The following is a 20413-nucleotide window of genomic DNA, read 5'->3' as shown; positions in this document are numbered from 1 at the left end:
TTCATATCACATTAATTACAAACTACTTTTTGACTTAATACAAATTATTAACACAAGGCTTACTTTCAACTATTTCTCAGCAGAGAACTGCATTCTCGACCAGAAATTTGAAGGGCATATTCACGAAATAAGAACAAATGCATTAACATATTTGATGGAAACGGAACATAACCTTCTTAACATCAAACTCTTCAATTTATGGATACCGGCTGAAACACAGCAATAATTTACTACAATATATTTTTTCTTAACCCGCCTATTTATTTTTCAGTTTACACTGCAGTGTACATTTTGCTATTGTCACGCAATTGAATGCATTGCAAAACTGAAAAATTACTCCTTTGAGCAATCACTACATGATCACACATTCAACATGGTTGGTTCTCTCCTAAGAAAATTAAATTACATTAAATTATCATTTATTTCAACTTTGTAAATGCGTTTGAAGCCACTTTTAATTGGTACGAAGCCAATGCCTGTGTTAACTTTTCCAATCACTTAAGCAAATAATTTGTAATACTCACTCAATTACATTGTTATGAATTATAAAAAGTACGTAATCTCGAGTACTTCCTTCAGTTATGTTCTGATTTCAAATGACAGAACTGGTAAGAGTAGAGGGATTAATAATAATAATAATAATAATAATAATAATAATAATAATAATAATAATAATAATAATAATAATCACTGTAGAAGTTCTTCCAATCTAAATTCTATAGCAAATACGATGGATGAAATGACACTATTAAACAATTACTACCACATTTGGCTGAAACAAAATGAATAATGAAAACACTGTAGTCATATCAATTTTTATATAATCCATAGCAACTGAATTACGTAAGTATTATTAGTTATCTTCCAATCAACTTAGGAGATAAATTTTGACTCCTTAGAACAAGGCAACATATCCTTTTCTTTAGTTCAAAAATCATCCACAAAGAAAGAGAGACGGAGACCACATCGTTGAACACATGTTACAAGTCTTGCGTTCGAATTGTCTTTCACTTTAAGTTGACTGCCTCACCAAGTCGCTTGTGTTCTACAAAATCCCATGGGGTCACACCTCGAATAAGAGTTTCTAATGGCTGTGCATATACATCTGCTCCAAGTTCATCCAATGGCAACTCTTTATCTGCTTTTGATTTCTTTACAGCTTCATCTACTGTTTGGCGAATTTCTTGATCAATTTTCTAAAACGATACAAGAAATTACAATTGCATAGCACATTTTATACTAAAAAAGTCACAAGTTTTTCTTTTCTGATTACAATAGAAATAATGTATTAACATAACACTCAGTCCTAGAAGAAAGAAAAAGACTTTGCTTCTTGTGTTTGTTAATTCTTTAGCCTTTGTTTCTTTTACTTACGAATATTCCTGTACATTTCGCGGAAGGAGTCAAAGACCTCAGAACTGACATTCAATGACATCCTAAAGGTGTTGAGTTGGGTTAGGATCGTGCTTATTACAGCAATTGAAATTCACCACTGCGCTCCTCGAACAACTGCTGCACTTGTGACAAGGAGCGCTGTCCTGCTGAAAGATGCCAATCCCAGCTGGAAAAATGGCCGATCAGCAATGACCTCCCGATAGCTAGGAGTCATCAATTGTGCCTTCCATACGCTGATGGATGACCATTTAAAGGTCTCCCAAATTATACTAAAGCTACCACCGGTCTGTCGTTATCGTACTGTGCACGTTTCGGGCAGTTATCATCTTGGAAGACGATGGATTCTGACCCGACCATCGATGTGATGACAGCGGTATAGTGATTCATAAGACCATGCCACGGTTCGCCATTGTTCTACGGTCCAATGACGATGGAGACATGTCTATTCCAATCGTTATTGATAATATGAACAGCCGACAAGTCGTACTATTTTCGAGATGTTTGTTCCCAGCCATCTAGTCATCACAATCTAGCCCCTATCAAGCTCTGAGTTGAGTTGATTTTGAGTTTAACGTTCCTTTCAGCAGCGAGGCTATATGAGACGGGACCTACTGATTAACGTGGAACCCAAACCACACGAGCTCCCGCCGGTTATCGAACCCGGGTCTCCCACGCCAAAGGCGCGTGCGCTAACCGTTTACCCACGAAGGAGCTCCTTATCAAGCTCTGATATATCGCCATCTTTCCCCATTCTACGCCCAAGCACCACACTGACTAATCGTGTGAGATTCTTCTGTCACTGTCTGGCGAGCAGTTGTGCTGTGCCCCGTGTCCCTTTCATCAGTCCAACGACTTCGTTCAAAAAGTAGTGGTGGCCATAATAATAATAATAATAATAATAATAATAATAATAATAATAATAATAATAATAATAATAAAAACATAAAATATAGTTGAACGTGGATGTGAAACAAATATACTTCAATTGAAAATTAAACTGTGATACAATTATATAAAAAACATTCATCTTTCTTCTAAAACACATTTATTTAGTCAGATGTGCACGTTCATATGCCAACTTTTGCTACGATCCTACCAAGTACAAGGGCGCAGAGCTTCTAAGAGACGTGATACTTTCAAAAATATGACTACATGAGGTTGTATCAATGAAAGATGTCTGGATAAATACATGAATAGCTGTTGTTCAACTGTAGCACACAAGCATTAAACATGACACATTTTAAACATTGAACGGTCATTAAATGTTTCGTGAAGAAGGGTATGAAGGCAACAGATGTGCACACTGATATAACAAATACTCTCGAGGACTCGATTCATTATCACCGTCTCACCGTTACGATGAAACATAGGCACACTACTTCACTCCAGAAACAAAACTGCAGTCAAACTAATGGGAATATCATGAATTGTCAACCTCCAAAGGACACATGTATTAAGTCACGGTTTGTTTTTTCTTTTTTTTAAATGCAAAGATAGCTTTTTAATTAACTATCTTCGACCTGATATAAACCATAACTGTTGAATACTGTGCTACGTTTTTGGAACAACTACAAGAATAATGCCCGAAAAAAGCTTGGTCTCTCAAAGAAGAAACCCATTTTCCATCAGGGCAATGGTCGCCCCATATTGATGTCGTCGCAATGCCCAAAATAAATGAATTGGGGTTAAATTTGCTGCCACATTCACCTTATTCACTAGATTTGGCTTCACGAAACTTTTTCGTGAAAGCTGGAAAAAATAACTTGATCAATTTCATCAGCAATAGTAAAGAATTTTTTGCAAACCTAGAGGAATCCGGTTTCAACGAGGGCATGAAAACTTTAGAACACTGCTGGAGCAAGTGTGTTAGTGTCAACGTAGAATGTGTCGAAAAATAAATAATCCTTTTAAGAAGTACATCAACATTTTGTACATTATTTTGAAAGCATTCAAATAATAATAATAAAGGAATGATGCCAATTGTACAGGTAATTTGTCCTGATATAAAAATTTATTGTTTGGCATTTTTAAGAGCTTGTTTGCTTTTGAAAACACTTCAAACTCTCATCTTATTACCCAGAATCTTAAAATATCAACATCTGCTTTCATTATTAATTGTTTACTTTGCGTACTTACCTTTAATTCATCGGCAGTGGCCAGTTCGGCACTGAGGATACGCTCACGGAAAGATGTGATAGGGTCTCTCGTTTGCCTTACTTCTTGAATTTCTTCGCGTGTACGGTAACTCGTTCCAGGATCAGACATTGAATGTCCATGATATCGGTAAGTTTGCGTCTCCAAAACCAATGGTCCCTTTCCTGATGCACAATAGTCAACTGCAAATTTCGAGGCTTCACGTACAGCAAGTACATCCATTCCGTCAATCTGCAGAATATAAATGATTGCTTTGTATCATTAAAATATATAAAAGTTAAAGAACGTTAAATGGAATGGAACTTCTACTTAAAGATTCATAACTCTTATTACTCTTTATTAATGATTAAAGACTCTTTAACAATGCTCAAGCTCTTATGACTAGTCTAGTGCTAGAGCCTACGTCTTTGGTGAACGTGGTCTCACATTCTATCCCAGTGAAACAGCATTCAACACATTACGGGGAGTCGGACTCCATCTTAAATTGTAATATCTTAAAGTGGATGTATTGTATAGTGTCGGCAAGTTTGACGTGTAAAATGTTAATAAAATATCAGTCATGAAGGTAATTTCAATTCACACATGACAGGTTCCTAATATGGACCTATGGATAACTAGCACTGAAACTATTCTTGTAGTTCCTGAACAAGAATTTTAAGGATTAAAAACAAAAAGGCAAAAGATTGTGATCTTGGCCCATAATTAGTTTTTGGATCAAGGCCCACAAAAGTTTTGAACAGTCCCTAAATCGAGTTTTCGTATCGTTTATGGAATAAGCACATCATACTGAGTTAAGTGATAGTTTGAGTTTGGCTACAATATACGTAGTTTTACAGATACAAGGCGTACAAGAAAATTTTTGACTGAAATATATTGGATCTTCTGATGCATTTTTGGATCAGGGACCACAAAATTTTTGAACAGCCTTTAAATCGAGTTTTTGTATTTTTTACGGAATAAGCACATCATACTAAGTGATAGTTTGGGTTTGGCTATACAATATGTAGTTTTACAGACACAAGGCGTACAAGAACATTTTTGCCTGAAATATGTTGGATCTTTTGATTTAAAAAAGGGGAAAAAGCTCCGTTAAATTTATCTAGCCTCTTTCTAACCACATAATTAATCACCTTCATTGATGTGAACTTCAAATTTCAGAACGGATATCTCAGGAGTGATATATGCATGTCAAAGCTACCAACAATATGCTACACCTCCACTTCAAGGGCACCCATATCTCACAGCACTTTATAATCAGGATATCCCTTTCAACTTCATTTGCAAACAATTCTACCTTTAAAAATTAAAAACTCTATTTTCCAAATATGTTCACTCATTAGTGATTCCATATTCATCAAAAAAAGTGTTCCCGATGCGACTCAAAAATGTGTTTGCCGAAGGTTTTTCAAACCTCAAACCGGTCCTTGATATACCGAGGACACTCAATGAACAAATGTCGGAAACCTAAATATAAAATTTGTCTTACAATTAATATCAGCTTCCTTCTTAAACATCCTATCACAAAAGTGACACACACACTCCACTATTCCTGCACATGAGATTTATCCAACCTTACTTATACTTAAATGCACCCACTATCCAGCCTTGTACGTTGGTGAAACCCTTAACTACACTTCTGGTCCGCATTAAGAATCACTGATATTCCTGTGGCATCAAAATACTCTATCTACCTGTGCAATAACACACAATAAAAACAGCACATTCGACCACACCTTCTGCGTAAGCACACTCAAAATCCGTTCTTTAGACTCCTCCATATCTCCCAAAAAGAGATAGGATGACAGTTACATTCACTCTCCTATCCAGCTCCCCCCTCCCCTTTCTATTTAAACCCTGATCTTAAAAGTCTATAATATTCACCTCATTTCAGTCAAATCTGTTTTTAACAAATCTTTACCAATTTCGTTTTTTGCTTTCATTTAAGATGCTTTCTCTCTCAATATTTCTTTCATTTTTGTCATAAATGTTTCCTTGTTATATTTTATCCTTTCCAATTTAAAAAAAAAAAAAAAAAATACACCCACCACATATATATATTTCTTTCCTCATTAAAATTATTCTCTCTTTTCAGTACGTCTTATCGACCATTCTCTCCGACGAGTTTTTTTTTATCTTATTGACCTGAAACATTTTATTTTTAACTGTTGCCCTATGGGCACTTTGCAGCCTTTCCCGCTGGTCTAGTGGCTAGTGCGTATGCCTACATCCGTTGTTCTTCAGTCTAAAGGCCATAACCATGGGACATTAATAAAAAACACTTTAGAGATTTTGTTTATATTTATTTCCTTCCTTACCTGATGAGGTGCTTAGCGAAAGCTTATAGTCTTTCTTATTGTTTTCAATATGTTTTGGTAAGCAGAACTTTGTACTGAAAAGCCGCACACATCAAGGAAATGTATTATTATAAACTGAATTGCAGTTGTAATAAGTTTATCCTTTATCGCTAGACGACATTATAAGACTGCTAACAACGAGCATACACACCAGCATTGCTCGAAGCATGTGGTTTTCTTAAGAGCAAACCATTTTTATTGTTGTTCATTATTTTGTTCGTGTGTTATAGATGACTTCAGGTAGAGACAGCCCGCTGCGGTAGTGCCTGACAATTCGACAATATCAAAATTAATCGCTCATTTTCGGGAATAAGGTTCAATCACACACAAAAGAAGATCTAGGAAATAGAATAATTTGGCTGAGGAGCAACTGGCAGAAGTTAAGGGAAAGATGCAGCATTCGCCTTCAAAAAGCCTAAAGAGACTATCAGCACATAGAAAAATGTCATAAGCGCTCAGAAAGTGACGAAGTTACGCCTTCGTTCATACCATGCTTGCTGTGCAACAACTGGAACTGGTTAAAGAAAAACTCTTACCGTGCAGTACATCGTTCCAGTCATTTTGTTGACAATCATGGAACCGCAGAGTTTGATCAAGTTTTCTTTACTGATAAAGCGTAGTTCCACTTTAGTGACTACATAAACAGTTGGGTTTAGTTATCTGAAAATCAATGTGTGTTACGTGAAATATCCTGTATTGTCAGAAAATAAAGAGTGTGGTGTGTTAAATAATGGTCCCCAATTTCTTTGAAAGTACAATAAAGTGTACCAAGAGATCATTACACAGTTTAGTCTTCCTGAAATCCATGAACGTGACTGTTGGTTTCATATGTCACATGTAAAAAGTAAGAATTAACCCTTGCCCGGGTTCTATATTTAACACAACTCTTGCCCGGGTTTTTCAGTAACAGCAACATTTCGAAAGAATACTTCCCCCTCCCGTTCATAGTGTTTGTCGCGCAGAGCTTTTTCTTTGGAGGCGCCTGAAAGGAAAGGTCAATACAAAGAATCCGCATATGATGGAGGACCTGAAAAAGACATTACAACCGACCAAGGTTAACAATATCGGTGGTGTACAGGTGCTCCACAAAGTAGCCTCAAACATGATTACAAAACTCGTTAATGAATTACTGAACAGGACAGCCATTTCGAGCTTATGTTGTAAATACATTCTGCATTTCTACTTACTATATAACATACTAAACATTATTAAGACATAATGTACGTCTTGTAATTTGTGCTTAATTTAGTTGTTTGCTTTGATGTGTGCGACTTTTTGACCACTCTATACACAATGACGACTTTCATTGATTGACGACTTGCGGCTGAAAAGGGAACTTACCCAAATTCCTGGAATAAAATCTCCTCTCGTATAGTAAGAAGTACTTGCTGCAGCTCTTTCTACACTTGTGCCCATTCCATAACAGTTATTTTCACAAACAAATATACAAGGGACGTCCCATAATTTTGCCATATTGTAGGCTTCGAATATTTGTCCCTGATTAGCCGCGCCGTCTCCGTACAAAGTGAAACATACTCCATCTCCACCGGAGTACTTGGCTGCAAAGGCGATGCCAGCTCCTAACGGAACCTGAAAAAGGGGGAAATAATTTACGTCTTGTAGTATTTATGGAGAACACAATTAATTCTTTTATACGCGATGGCTGTATGACAAAAATGATAAGTATTCATTATTCTGAAAAAAAAAAATGAAAAAAAAAAAAAACTACTAAATTCTAACTTACATATCGGAAAAACATATACGACGTAAATTACATATGTCAGCATTTGTGAGGACAACTTTTATTAATAAGAATGTTCTATGGACCATTGCTCTTCCCCTCTTAAAAAAAAAATAATAAATAAATAAATCTTTCAAGAATATGTAAACTAATTAATACCTTATACGAGGGGCGTTCAAGTCACCATAAGACTTTTTTCTTTTACAGTTTAAAATCGAATCCCGGGGTGGAGGTAATGTATGTAGTAAGAACTGGCAATTGCGTCTTGTTACTGGTAGGTGCCACTCATTTCGCGTGCTAGTCCGGAGAACGTTGTTCACAGTGGCAGACAACAGTTTGAACGTGTACATGGAACAGCGTGTGGTGATGGAAGTTTCTTCGTGAAAGAAGGCATAAAACCAACTGAAATTTAATACAGTGAGAAGACAGTCACAGTAAGACATTTAGATGGTGCAAGCGCTTCAAAAATGACCGTACATTTGTCATTGACGATCTAATCTGCACTGAATTGAAGAACCGTTATGACCTTCCTTGTACTACGTGATTTCCATCTGTTTGGACCCCTAAAAGAATTATTCGGTCAAAATTTCCACAGTGATAACAAAGTGAAGCAGGCTGACCCAGAATGGTATTAATGTATTTTTCTATGCCAGAGCCTTCCAGATATTAGTTAAAGGTTCAGAAAAATGTGTAACTGTGGAAAGGGATTAAGTAGAAAAATAAATGAAATGTTCTTGAATTCTTCTTGAATTTTGTTTTCTTCAACAAAAGGTCTCAGATTGACTTAAACATCTTACGGTTCTATAAGAATATATATATATATATATATATATATATATATATATATATATATATAAGAATTCTGTACGAATTAATAAGGATATATATATATATATATATATATATATATATATATATATATATATATATATATATATATATATATATATATATATATATATATATTAATATTTGAAGGATATCAAAAATATTTTATAGAGCAGATTGGGTAATAAATTTAATAGAATTCTACTCTACAGAAGAAAGTGAAAGATGCTTGCTCATGTTATTTCTCCACCTCAGTTTTCAACTATAGTGTGTGTGAGACGAAATTAATTTGAACTTTCATTTTTTGACTATTACTATTCAATCTACGAGGATCATAAAAGTAGACCTCGATGACCACTTGTGGTCCACTGACCTAGTTTGAGAAACACTGACATATACTACATAATTAAGTTGCTTATTGCTGAAGAAGCTCGTCTTTCACTTATTTTTAAAGTAATTTTTTAACACAAGTACACATTGCATTTACGACATAGCTAATCAGTCTTTTCATCATTTAGTTTACTGAAATTAGCATTTAATAATATTTTGTTCCACATACTTTTGTCCTAATAACAAGAACTTTGCAATCCAAACCCCAGCTTAGATTACCCACAGCTCAGGAATAAAGAGCTGCACCCCCAAGGTCTACCCTCATGCCAAATTTGGTCAATATCAGATGAGTTTCATCGACCACCTACGATATTCAAATGAAAGAGGAAAACACAATATATATATATATATATATATATATATATATATATATATATATATATATATATATATATATATATAAACAAACAGAAAAAAATTACTCTCGTTTTCTTTTGAAATCTGGGCAGTGTGCTTCTTCATAAGAAAATGTGTGACACACACAAGCACTTTTGTTTTTTGCTTATTTTAAGACTTTATTAAATCTGTACGAGGATAGCAAAATTGATATGTCGCTTATAGATCATTTTTTTTTTTTTTTTTTTATTTTCGCTCTGATACTTGGTCAGGGAAATCTCCTCAGGTTGCAGGTTTTTAGCTGCGGACTGTACATTTGAACAAACAAATTACAGCCTTATGAATTAAATTTACAATACTTTTTGATAGTTCTTCGAACTGAAAAATAATTTCAGCCCATAGTTCTTGCTTTAGTTGGGCAAATATATATATATATATATATATATATAAAAGACATTTCATGTCTTCATTCCTTTCTAGGAATGCTTACTTATTTAGCAGTGCTTAATACGGCATCGAGTAATTTAAACACACTCACTCTATATTTATGACTTGAATACTTACTAAGAAGAGAAGCTTATTGAGGAATATTTGCTAATGAACGATATCTGATACACATCTGTAACTGGATAACAGGAACTCACCTTGATCCAAAATAATTATTTTTTATTTATACCATTTCGACCCTCTCTGGGACCTTCCAAAAATAACGTAACCTATATCTGTTCCCCTTTTCTTACATATTCATCCTGATATTTGAAGCCAGGATCATCCGGAAACCCATTAAATTTTTATGGATCACTTGTAGGTCCTCACACTTCCTTACTTACAGATTTTCTTATTTGAAAATTGAATTTTTAAATGCCACTGGCAGGATTTAGAAAAATATTTACAAATGTCTGAACAAATAGGTTTTCTCGTCCCAGCGACGCGTCACGAGAATTTCTATTTACAAAATGCAAACACTTTTTCACCTTTCCACATTTATCTTGTCGAACTGAGCAATAAAACAACTTCTTTTCCTATGGAATTGCTAGTAAATTTTACGTTGTTAATTTCGAAAATTGAAATCTTTACTTATTTTCTTGATTAAAATAATGAATGCCAATTATTCTGTTTTATTTCCGTAGCCTGTGCTATGAAAAGAAAAGCAGCCCGTTGCTTCCCGAATCAATTCAACTTTGAGCAGAATGAACGAACAGAATTTATATACTAGAATTGAAAAATATTACAAAATTTAAAATAGAATTAAAACAATCTCTGAGCAAAATACGATTTACTAAAATAATTAATGTAACAGTTTCGCAACTATCTATAAATATTGACTTCAACAGACACAGTCTTACAAAATTTAATGGTTTTTACGTAACCCTGGCTTCTTTAGATATATGAAGAATATTCTCTTCGAGGATGACTGTGTAACGAAAGAAGAACAGGCAGAGGTAACGTTAATTAGGAAGGCCAAAATAATATAAAGAAGAAATAATTTTGGATACGAATTGAATGCCTGCTGTTTAACTATTTCAGAGTACCAGTACAACATTCCTAAAACGACGCCTTAATAAATAATATCCCTTCATATTTAAATGAAAGTAAAACTTACCTGCGCTCCAACAATTCCATTTCCACCATAAAAGTTTTTACAGTACATATGCATGGAACCTCCTTTTCCTTTCGCACAGCCTGATTGTCTGCCTGTTAACTCTGCAAGTACACCTACGTGAGAAACTCCCATCAGCCATGTCCACCCATGAACACGATATGCAGAAATTATACTGTCCTGAGGACGCATTGCAGCATTCATTCCAACTGCACACGCTTCCTGTGAGAAACAAGGAACTCATAAACCTTACGAAGTAATCAAATTCAGTGCAACTTAATATGCAAGGAAGTGCAATAGAATCTCGACTATTCGGCCTAGTTAAGAAACACCTCCGTAATAAAATTAGGAATACCCTTTCTTGAATTATTTAATCGACTTTTAACTCCTTCAGAAAGACGTGGTTTTGCGAAGGAAATAGAGAACGTCTTCAAACACTAAAAGCCTAGCTTTTGACTTTTTTCTCAGGCCTATTTTTTCACACTTGTATAATTATCAATGAATAGTAAAATTTTTAATTTTCAAAAATTTACTTTAAGAATTAAGCCTACATCTTATATTAATGTTTTGTTTATTTTAGAATTGTATGTATATCATTTTGTCTCCTGTAATTAAGTTACACTTTAATCTTGGAATGTGTACAATATTTTTATTTAATCTTGTACTTCTTTTTTTGGTTTTTAAAACGTACAGTTACAGAACATAACAAATGTTTACAAATTAAATAAAGGTAAAATGGGAAAAACCTTGTCCGGTAAGCTTCCAATATTAAAACGACCACTATTAAAATACTTCATATCAAGTCTGATGATTTCCCACATAGTCATGTATATTTTTCTCTGGGAAACATAAAAAAGAGCTTAAAAGCAGATTTTAAAAAAAAAGCGCTGAAAAAGTACTATTATCAACTAAAAAAAAGTCTTTGCCAAGTCAAACAAAATAATGCCTAACTTAGGTTAATAAAAAGGAATATAATGTTATAACTGATTATTGAGTGTATAAAACACATTATATTAGTAACTAAAAGTAATCTGAATAATATTCCTTTCACGTGGTTTTTAGCCTGTATTTCAAGTGCTTCCCGCGGGCACTCTTCATCGCAAAGTCTAAACCCCGACAAACAGTGTCCACGGGAAGCACTTGAAATATAGGCTAAAAAACACATGAAAGAAACATTATTCAGGTTAGTTTCATCTATGAATATAATCTTCTTTGTGATCGGATAATGACCGAATGGCTAAACCAATTGACGTGAAATTCTGAAGATAGTGCCAGTAATGGTATTCAAACTGCAGAATCGCCAAACTTCGAAGTTAAGGTACAACTCATATTTTTGTTCAACAACTTGATTCTTTTCAGAAATTGTGTGACTCGCCAAGTCTATCGCGTCAATATAAAACCGACGTTGTTACTTACCAGAAAATAGTGAAGAAAATTATGTGGAGTAAGAACTCTTTCGCTAAAAAGTTTATTAGATAGGAAGGGGAAAAGTACAGAGGAAAGAAAAATCAAAGAACAGAAAAAACCTGAGAAGTGCTCAGCTGGACCTTTGTATCTTTCTCTCTATACGCACAATGCCTTGATTGAAAAAAAAAATGAAACTTTTACCTGTCCTGAGTAAAGATGGCAGAATCCTCTAATTATTTTTTCCTTATATAAGTTACCAGACGCAGTTTCCATTCTTCTGATGGTCTGCATTTTGGTGTATAAATCCAGGGCATCATCTCGGGTGACTGTGGTTTGTTCAGATGGCCCTTGCTCTAATCTGTGAAGTTTAAATGGCTGAAAATGAGATGGAGTCATATGCATTAGTCAAAATGAAAGGCTTAACACGTTAGCAAGTCACATTGTTACAAATTAAATTGAATTAATCGAATTATCCTTGTACTTAACACGTATGTACAGTATTTCTGCGAACAATGTTGTTTCGAATCTACATTTCGTTGGAGAAAGAGGAACCTAAGTTCAAAGGAAAATCAGAATGAATTTGATCCATGTAATTGTAATTCTACTCAAGTAAACTGCCTCATAAATTTCGTGCTCTTACTGCTTATTTGGAACTGCGACATTACTTGACTTCAAAGTTGATAGCATGCCTCTTATATTCCGAAAACATTCGGGATGAGTGCTGCCAACTCTGAAGGCTGATATCATCATAAAATAAACTGCTACAAGACTACGGCACACGCACAATACTTTTTCTTTTTTAATTCCTTCCTAAAAATGAATGGGACACAAGTCAACGGCGTTTTTTCATATCTCGCAAGTACACAATTTATGGGTGTTGGAGAATTAAGTTGTGAGTTTAGGTTGGCGGACGAGTACCTAAGTTTTGGGGCCATAAGCTTGAATACTAAAAAAATAGTTATATCCCACATCTGAATGATCTGAATTTAAGCCATCTCTCACGCCAATTTCCACGAGTTGAGAAAACTTTATGATAAAATATTGATACTGTTTATTCTGGAATGAAGCTCCCAATTCAAGACATCTTAGTGAAATTAGTTTTCCCTGATTAAACGCCAACTATCACGAATAGAAAAAAAGTTTCCAATAAAACTTACTTATTTCTTTCCGTAGAATCCGATTTTAATTCTAAAGGCGGTCCCCTTTTAAGATTTCAAATTTGTCCCCACCCAAGAAGAGGAAGCAAGTGGGCTAATTTAATATAAGTGAATTTACCCCTCCAAAATATTAATTTTTCATTTCAGACATTTTTTTTCGTCCGATGCTTATTTCTCCAGATATTTTGCAGTCTCAAATTACGAAAACTCACCCTATATACAACGATTTTGGGAGCCTGTAAATCGTTCATCAGTGCAAATCACAAAATGAAATCTACATTTTCTATTCAGAACTGTCTAAGTATCTACGGACAAAATTACCGATTTTCGAAAATTGGCACGTAGAACTTTCAAATCCAGCTATATATATATTTTTTTTTTCATTTCTGAAAACTCTTCTAAACATTGTTCTTGAGCAGAAAATCTCATCCTGTAGGTTCAACTACTTTTCATTAATAGGCTTCCGAAATTGGCAAAATTTTGTAATTTTGATAGTTGTATTCGAGATCTTGAAAATTCCTTTTACCAAAACAACCTGACTTTATATGTCTTTCATGAAAGAGCAATATTCCTGCTTTAAGGTAGTACACCCCGCAACTTTTTATCTTTCGTAGTAACCGTGCAGCAGCCTATTTTCCACGCCACTACAAACCCTTATTTGCACGCGTGGCAGTGAAGAAATGTGAGTAAATTTAAGACGGCAGCAGATGAAAATATTTGGTAATCTTTCTCTGCACGTCATTAGTAAGATTTGGTGAAAATATCAGAAAAGTACCTGATGTTCGAGCAACTCCTCATTGGTGATTTGACATAGAATGACCTACTTTTTAATTGTAGTAGTAGTAATCCATATCACATTAATGGGTAAATTTACCGCTCACTTTTGACTTATTTTAATCCTAAGCACAGAATATTACAGAAAAAGAGTCAAAGAAAATATACGTAACATTTTATCCAAACCAAATGAGTTTTTAATAATATAATTTATCACGGAACTCTAATAAATAATAATAATAAAACAAAAAAAATCGGAGGGAGGGAGGAAGGTTAATACCACTAATTTATTTTTCACTGATTTCAACTCCAGCTCTATAAATTATTTAATCCTTGTAGCCCTACAGGAAGTGTCCAATAATTTTGGGGTGTAAAAGGTGTTCCATATAAATAATATGGGAAAGATTTTTCAGTCCTCATTTTTATTTTTACTTATTTATTTAGGTAATGCTAACAAAAACGTACAAGCATACGAATTTCAAGTTTTTATTCTAATTCCAAGTACCTAAAAACATGAGATTATATGTAAAAACTATTTAAATAACATGGGGAAATTCTTCTTCTCCCCTTTAGACCCCCTTAAACTTAAAAATATTCACTTTTGGTAATTTTCCTGTCGGTTAGTCCTGGAAAGCTACAATCATGTCAAATTTCAACTTTCTACGTCAACCAGAAGCGCCTCTTTAATTTATGTCAGTTCATGTAGTTTTATATATAGTTAGGATTGTGAAGCTTTAAAGAAAATGCACGACATATACCAAAATTTAACAGTTGTAACTGAAATTATTGTGCAACATATTTTTTTATATTGGGGATGGGGAGTAATCCATACCATATGAGAGGGATGAATTCTCTGCTCATTCTTGATTGCTTTTAATCCCAAGCACTTGGTATGACGGGAAACAGTAAGAGAAAATCTGCTTTATCAAACCCGAATGAATTTTTTTTTTTTTTCTTAAATAATGTGCAGCTCTAGAATAAACTGAGAAAGCGGGAAGACGGGGAATAAGAGAACAAATCCACTCCTTTGTTCTTTACTGATTCTAACTCTCAGCAGAGGGGATGATTGAAAGCCTCAAAGAACATGTGCTACATGTTAAAATAAAATCGATTTTTTAAAAAACGAAAATTATCATGGAACTTATTTTGAAATTGAAGAAAGGTGAGGATAAATTCACACTTACATTCTTGGGAGATTTTAACTGTAAAATCTAGAGATATTCCTAATATCACACAGAAAATTTACATTAAGTTTTGTCATAATCGATTTTTTTTTTCAATTTTAGATTTAAACAATAAAATTTTCTAAAATTAACTCGGTTTTGACATAATATAACGTAAATCTTCTTTTACTCTCCTCCGTAATCTCCAGTGCTGGGGATTAAAATCAATCAAGAATGAGTGTGAATTCAGTCCTCTCATATGGTATGGATTACTCCCCCCTCCCCAATTGGTATCAAAACGAGTGAATATGTTATTGGAAACGGGAGTCAATCATGATACAAGTATCTCAAAAGAAACAAACTAAATTTACAAGATTTGTAAAAATTTCTGAATTAGTCTCTCACTAGGTTTATACAAAGAAATAGGGTCATACACTGATTAAAATTTTGCTTCTAAACGTATCCTGGAATAACATTATGCAACGACCATTTCAAGGGTTAACCTACTTTCTTCTTCACATCAATATGCAGAGACAGAGCTGTCCTTACAGCTTAACATACACTATAATTGTGGAAGAAAATTTCTAGGAATTATTAATTAACACTGATGAAAATGGTAGCAACTAAACGGTATACACACATTTCAGTTTGAATTAACAGCGACTTCGTGTGCACAATTTTCTAAATAGTTTTAAATGCAATCCAAGTGAAATATGAAGTGGAAACGTCTATCTTTGCATTCATATTTATCAGAAGAAAAGGACAGGGTAGCCCATGAAATGAATGTTGCACATCTGCACTATACGGACGGAATTAAAGATGAGGTTTTAGTAAATATAATGTATCTACTGAACTCTATTTCTAAAGTCAAATACAGAGTTTGTATGGCATGGCAGGTGGACAGCTAGTTCGTTGTACACGTCAGCTACGGCACTGAGATACACATTATGACGCTTATATACCTAAATCCTTAAAGGGACTAAAATTAAAAAATAAAATTAATAGTTATAATCAAGAAGGAACTAACAATCATAATACGGAACACGGACTTGTTTAATAAATATTTCAGATATGAAAAACTACCTTTAATTAATTTAAACACAAGCCTTACTTCAATTGTATCACCTGTTAAAAAAGGAGTTATTATTTTTCTTTCTTTAATAAATAAGATATATTCAATAGATTGAGAAAAGCAATAATAAATGTTGTTTTCCTTTCATTTGGTTTTGAGCTTAACGTCCTTTTCAGGACCAAGGCTGAGACGTGGCCCTACAACTTAATGTGAAATCAAAACCACATGAGATTCCGTCGGGAAAAGAACCCTGGTCTCCCGTAACGAGAGCCATTCAACCACAAAAGAGCTCGTCTTCACACTGAAAGAACTCGTCTCATCCTGTAACAGCTTATCCGGATCCAAAGTCATGTAAAGGCAGAAGACAAAAAATAAATCCTTCTCCGAAGAAATCTACATCAAAGTCTCTACGACAAATTCAACTTTAAAGGTGAAAATAATGTTATGTTATACCCGGAAGCCTGTGAAGTGCTTGTTTTAGCGGAGTTCGTATGCCGCTAGAGGTATCGACGAAGTAAAGAATTGTTAATTAGATGTGTATCCAGTAAAAAAGACATTAATCGAGAGTTATAACAATATGTTGAAAAAATTTACGGGGAAAAAGCGTTGATTTTGTATGTTATAGATAAGAACATGTTAAATCAGATTGTAAACCATTCACATTAATTTTGTCGCAGACTGTGTAAGTTCTCGCTACACTGGCAGAAGCTTTAAGCCTAGTAGCCCATATTTAGAAAATGAATACTCACAAACCTTTTTTAATAATACACTGAACATCTGTTGTTAATGCATTGATTTTGGTGTTTATTGTCGAAAGAATTTGATCTTTGATCGCGATTCCTCTAAGTTTAATGGAGCAACTTACTCCAGACGGTGTTGATGCACTATTTCAGAGGAGTGATATTATGTATTCTCACTACACAATAATACAGCAGAGATATCATCAAATGAATGGTATTTTGCATTATCTATATTAATTTATATAGCACGATCTTGGACAGTCAAGTTACATAAAATGCAATTTATGATCGAAATTACAAACATTAGACATGTAAAGATTTATTATTATTATTATTATTATTATTAATAATAATAATAATAATAATAATAATAATAATAATAATAATAATAATAATAATAATAATAATAATAATAATAAAAGGTACAACCTACTATCACTTTCTGCAAAACATTTTCTTTCCAAGTTAAGATAAGGAATGAACTAGTAACTTTTTCTCTAGTGAAAAATATCTTATACCTTTGTTTCAAAACTTGCTTCTGTTGCGTACCCACTTTTGGCTGAAGTGAAGAACGAGGAAAGCGCTTTCTGCAATGAAAAGAAATGTATATTAATAAATAACTTATTACTGTTACTACTGAATTACTCAACTTAACTTCTTACTACACCAATTCGTAACTAAAAATTCCATTAATTAAAAGAATTCAAGAGACAGAAAAATAACCATTTTTAAAAGAATTCATAGATAAACATTACTCTCCTTGATTTGGTGCCTATTACAAATCCTTATTCATTAAATCTTGTCGAATAGTGAATTGGATAGAAAAAAAACTCATGCACAGTGTCACACTACGCACAGATTGCTTCACTTCCATCTGTACAATTTTGAAATACACATCGCGGCAGAAGTAGATCACAGAATGATATCATTAGTGGTGTTTAATACACCGAAGGCAAATAAATTCTGGCAAGTTCACTGCGTCATGCAACGTTTTATTATTTCAGCATAGTCTAACAGCGCCAAAAGCACGGATATCATTTCAGATGGTGCAAACAGAAAGAAACTGTGAGACGATATGTTTGGAAAGCCTGCACCTATTCTACAACAGCAACCAGAAACCGAAAGGCCCTCCAGTGAAACTAATGAAACTCGTGTTCAATGGAATCAGCTGACTACTTTTGAGAATCCACTGCTATAACAAGCTCTGACCAAATGGTTCAATGTGTCTCAATAAACTATCAACAGTTTCATTTACAAGAAGTTATATGTGCAGGTGTTACACAAAACAATGTTCACGCTTTAAAAGCAGTCGTGACATTTAACGGAAAACAACTGAAGGGCTGTATACAGGCACCGGGAGGGAAATAGGCAGAAATTTATGGATACAATAGGTAAAACTTGGATTTACCTAATTGACTGTGCAAAGGTTCGGGCTATAACATACAAAAGTGAGATGACATAAAAGGTAGTAACAATGTCACGTGCCAACGCATTTGAAAGTTTTGTGATTGGTGCGGAATTTTGTACAGCGAGAAATTAAAGATACATCGTATAGGAAGAAACGTTGCATTCCTGCAATATTATCAGAAATATGTATTGACAGATATTTACCTGAAAGAAATTTCTATAGTGAATGGATAAGATACTAAACATCAAGACAAAGATACGTGCAATTAACAGCTAAAACAACACCTGAAAAGATGGAGTTCCTTTCAATGAACTCATTCAAGAGTCACGAAGCCAGTCCAATTAACTACTGTTTTTCTTCATGTGAATTGTGTACCCTAACCGGCCTTTGGAAAGTATGCCAACGGGAAGGGAATACAATTCCCTTGGTATAGCTGGAAAGAAGTTTTCTACAATGGTAAGTGATGTCTGGCATTAATCTAGAGTGATATTAAATACAACTGATGGATGGAGGTGGATCTAGTTAGTCGTAATTTACTCATAGCGAACCCAGAAATACACCAATTTTATGGAATTCTAAATGCTAGCTAAGCTTTCTTTCACGTAGTTTATTTAATGTTTTAGAAGTAATCAAACATATGAGAGACAAATATATGCTAGGTTAGCATAGTACGAGACAAGAATTCTTACAATACATATTACCTACTATTAAATATCGAAAATTCACGGCTAGGATTAGACTGAAGACAACATAACTTCCTGGTTATCTAAGAAACGTTTTGCAGTGTTGTGAAGTGATGACATGCTAATAAATTCTGCCAGTTAAGAGATGTCACACCCACAAATACAATTTCACTTTATACAAAGAGCACAGGAAAGTATAGGACCAAATAATATAAAAGAAACCAAGAAAGTTCTGTCGCTTTTTCACCCGTCGCCTTCGAATATCGATATGTCACCTAAGATGTACCTGGAAGACCATCAGCCTCGACGACCTTCTGCCAACGTTCTCGAAGGATATGGATTCCATCACGGTAGAATTTGGTGGGCCGTGAAGCGAGGGCGGTATCAAGTGCATTCTGCACTTCTACTAGGTATTTGCACTGGCGTCTTCTAAGGTGATTGTCCAAGGAATGGAACAGGTAATAATCGGACAGTGCAATGTTCGGGGAGTATGGCAGATGCAATAGTATTTCCCATCCAAGGTGTAGAATGGTGTCCCGGATTATCCTAGTCACGTGGGGCTTAACGTTGTCCTGTAACAGGAGGACCCCTTTACAGGACAGATTCAGAAGTGCTGACTCCAGAGTTTTGAGTTTTTCTTGAACACGACCAACTGCTGACAGTACACAGCTGCATTGATGCTCTGATCAGCTGGGGGCAGTTCTCGATACACGATGCTGCGTGCAGTCCACCAAACACACAGGTTAACCTTCTGGTGCAGTGCTGGTTTCGGCTCTTTTGGAACCGGTTCATGGGATGGTAATCAACGATGACGGAGCCGTGGATATTCGTACAGGATCCACTTCTCATCACATGTCAACACCCTCTCCAGAAATAGCTCCTTCCTCAGACGAAATAGCAAAGAAACACAGGTGTCTGCTGGCTTTGCCTTCTGGCCTGAAGTCAAATCTGTGGGACCCATGGACCCAACTTGTAGTGCTTCCCAAGTTGATGAAGGTGCTGCCAAATGGTTTCTCCACTCACACTGAATTGTAGTTCCAGTTCTTCACATGTCTGGCCACTGTTCGCATCTTCATTTTGCACGCATTGGTCTTCCAGCACGTGGTGCGTCTTTGAGTGTTTCGTCACCGTCCTTAAACTTGTTAACCGCCGCTGCACTGTCCGCGTAGTCACGACGCCCTCACCAAAGGCCTGGCATATCTTCCGCCTCG

At 34.8% G+C, this 20413-nt stretch overlaps 1 protein-coding gene across 3 annotated transcripts in view; it reads right to left on the bottom strand.

Annotated features, from left to right (window-relative positions):
* Positions 1-238: 238 nt before the first annotated feature.
* LOC145662347 (pyruvate dehydrogenase E1 component subunit alpha, mitochondrial-like) overlaps positions 239-20413 on the bottom strand; it is a 38604-nt gene continuing 18429 nt past the window's right edge. For all 3 annotated transcript variants that reach the window (XM_081727854.1, XM_081727863.1, XM_081727871.1), the window contains 6 exons: positions 17630-17698; positions 12407-12580; positions 10802-11020; positions 7245-7493; positions 3532-3780; positions 239-1196 (listed from right to left, as the gene is read on the bottom strand). In XM_081727854.1, coding sequence (XP_081583980.1) covers positions 1008-1196; positions 3532-3780; positions 7245-7493; positions 10802-11020; positions 12407-12580; positions 17630-17698 — 1149 coding nt within the window. In that variant the 3' untranslated portion in view covers positions 239-1007. The remainder of the gene's footprint in view (positions 1197-3531; positions 3781-7244; positions 7494-10801; positions 11021-12406; positions 12581-17629; positions 17699-20413) is intronic.

Source organism: Thermobia domestica, chromosome 1, assembly GCF_964235325.1.
Source record: "Thermobia domestica chromosome 1, izTheDome1.hap1.1, whole genome shotgun sequence".
NCBI lineage: Eukaryota > Metazoa > Arthropoda > Insecta > Zygentoma > Lepismatidae > Thermobia > Thermobia domestica.
Note: the sequence above shows the minus strand (reverse complement) of the source record. Positions and strands in the feature narration are given on the sequence as shown.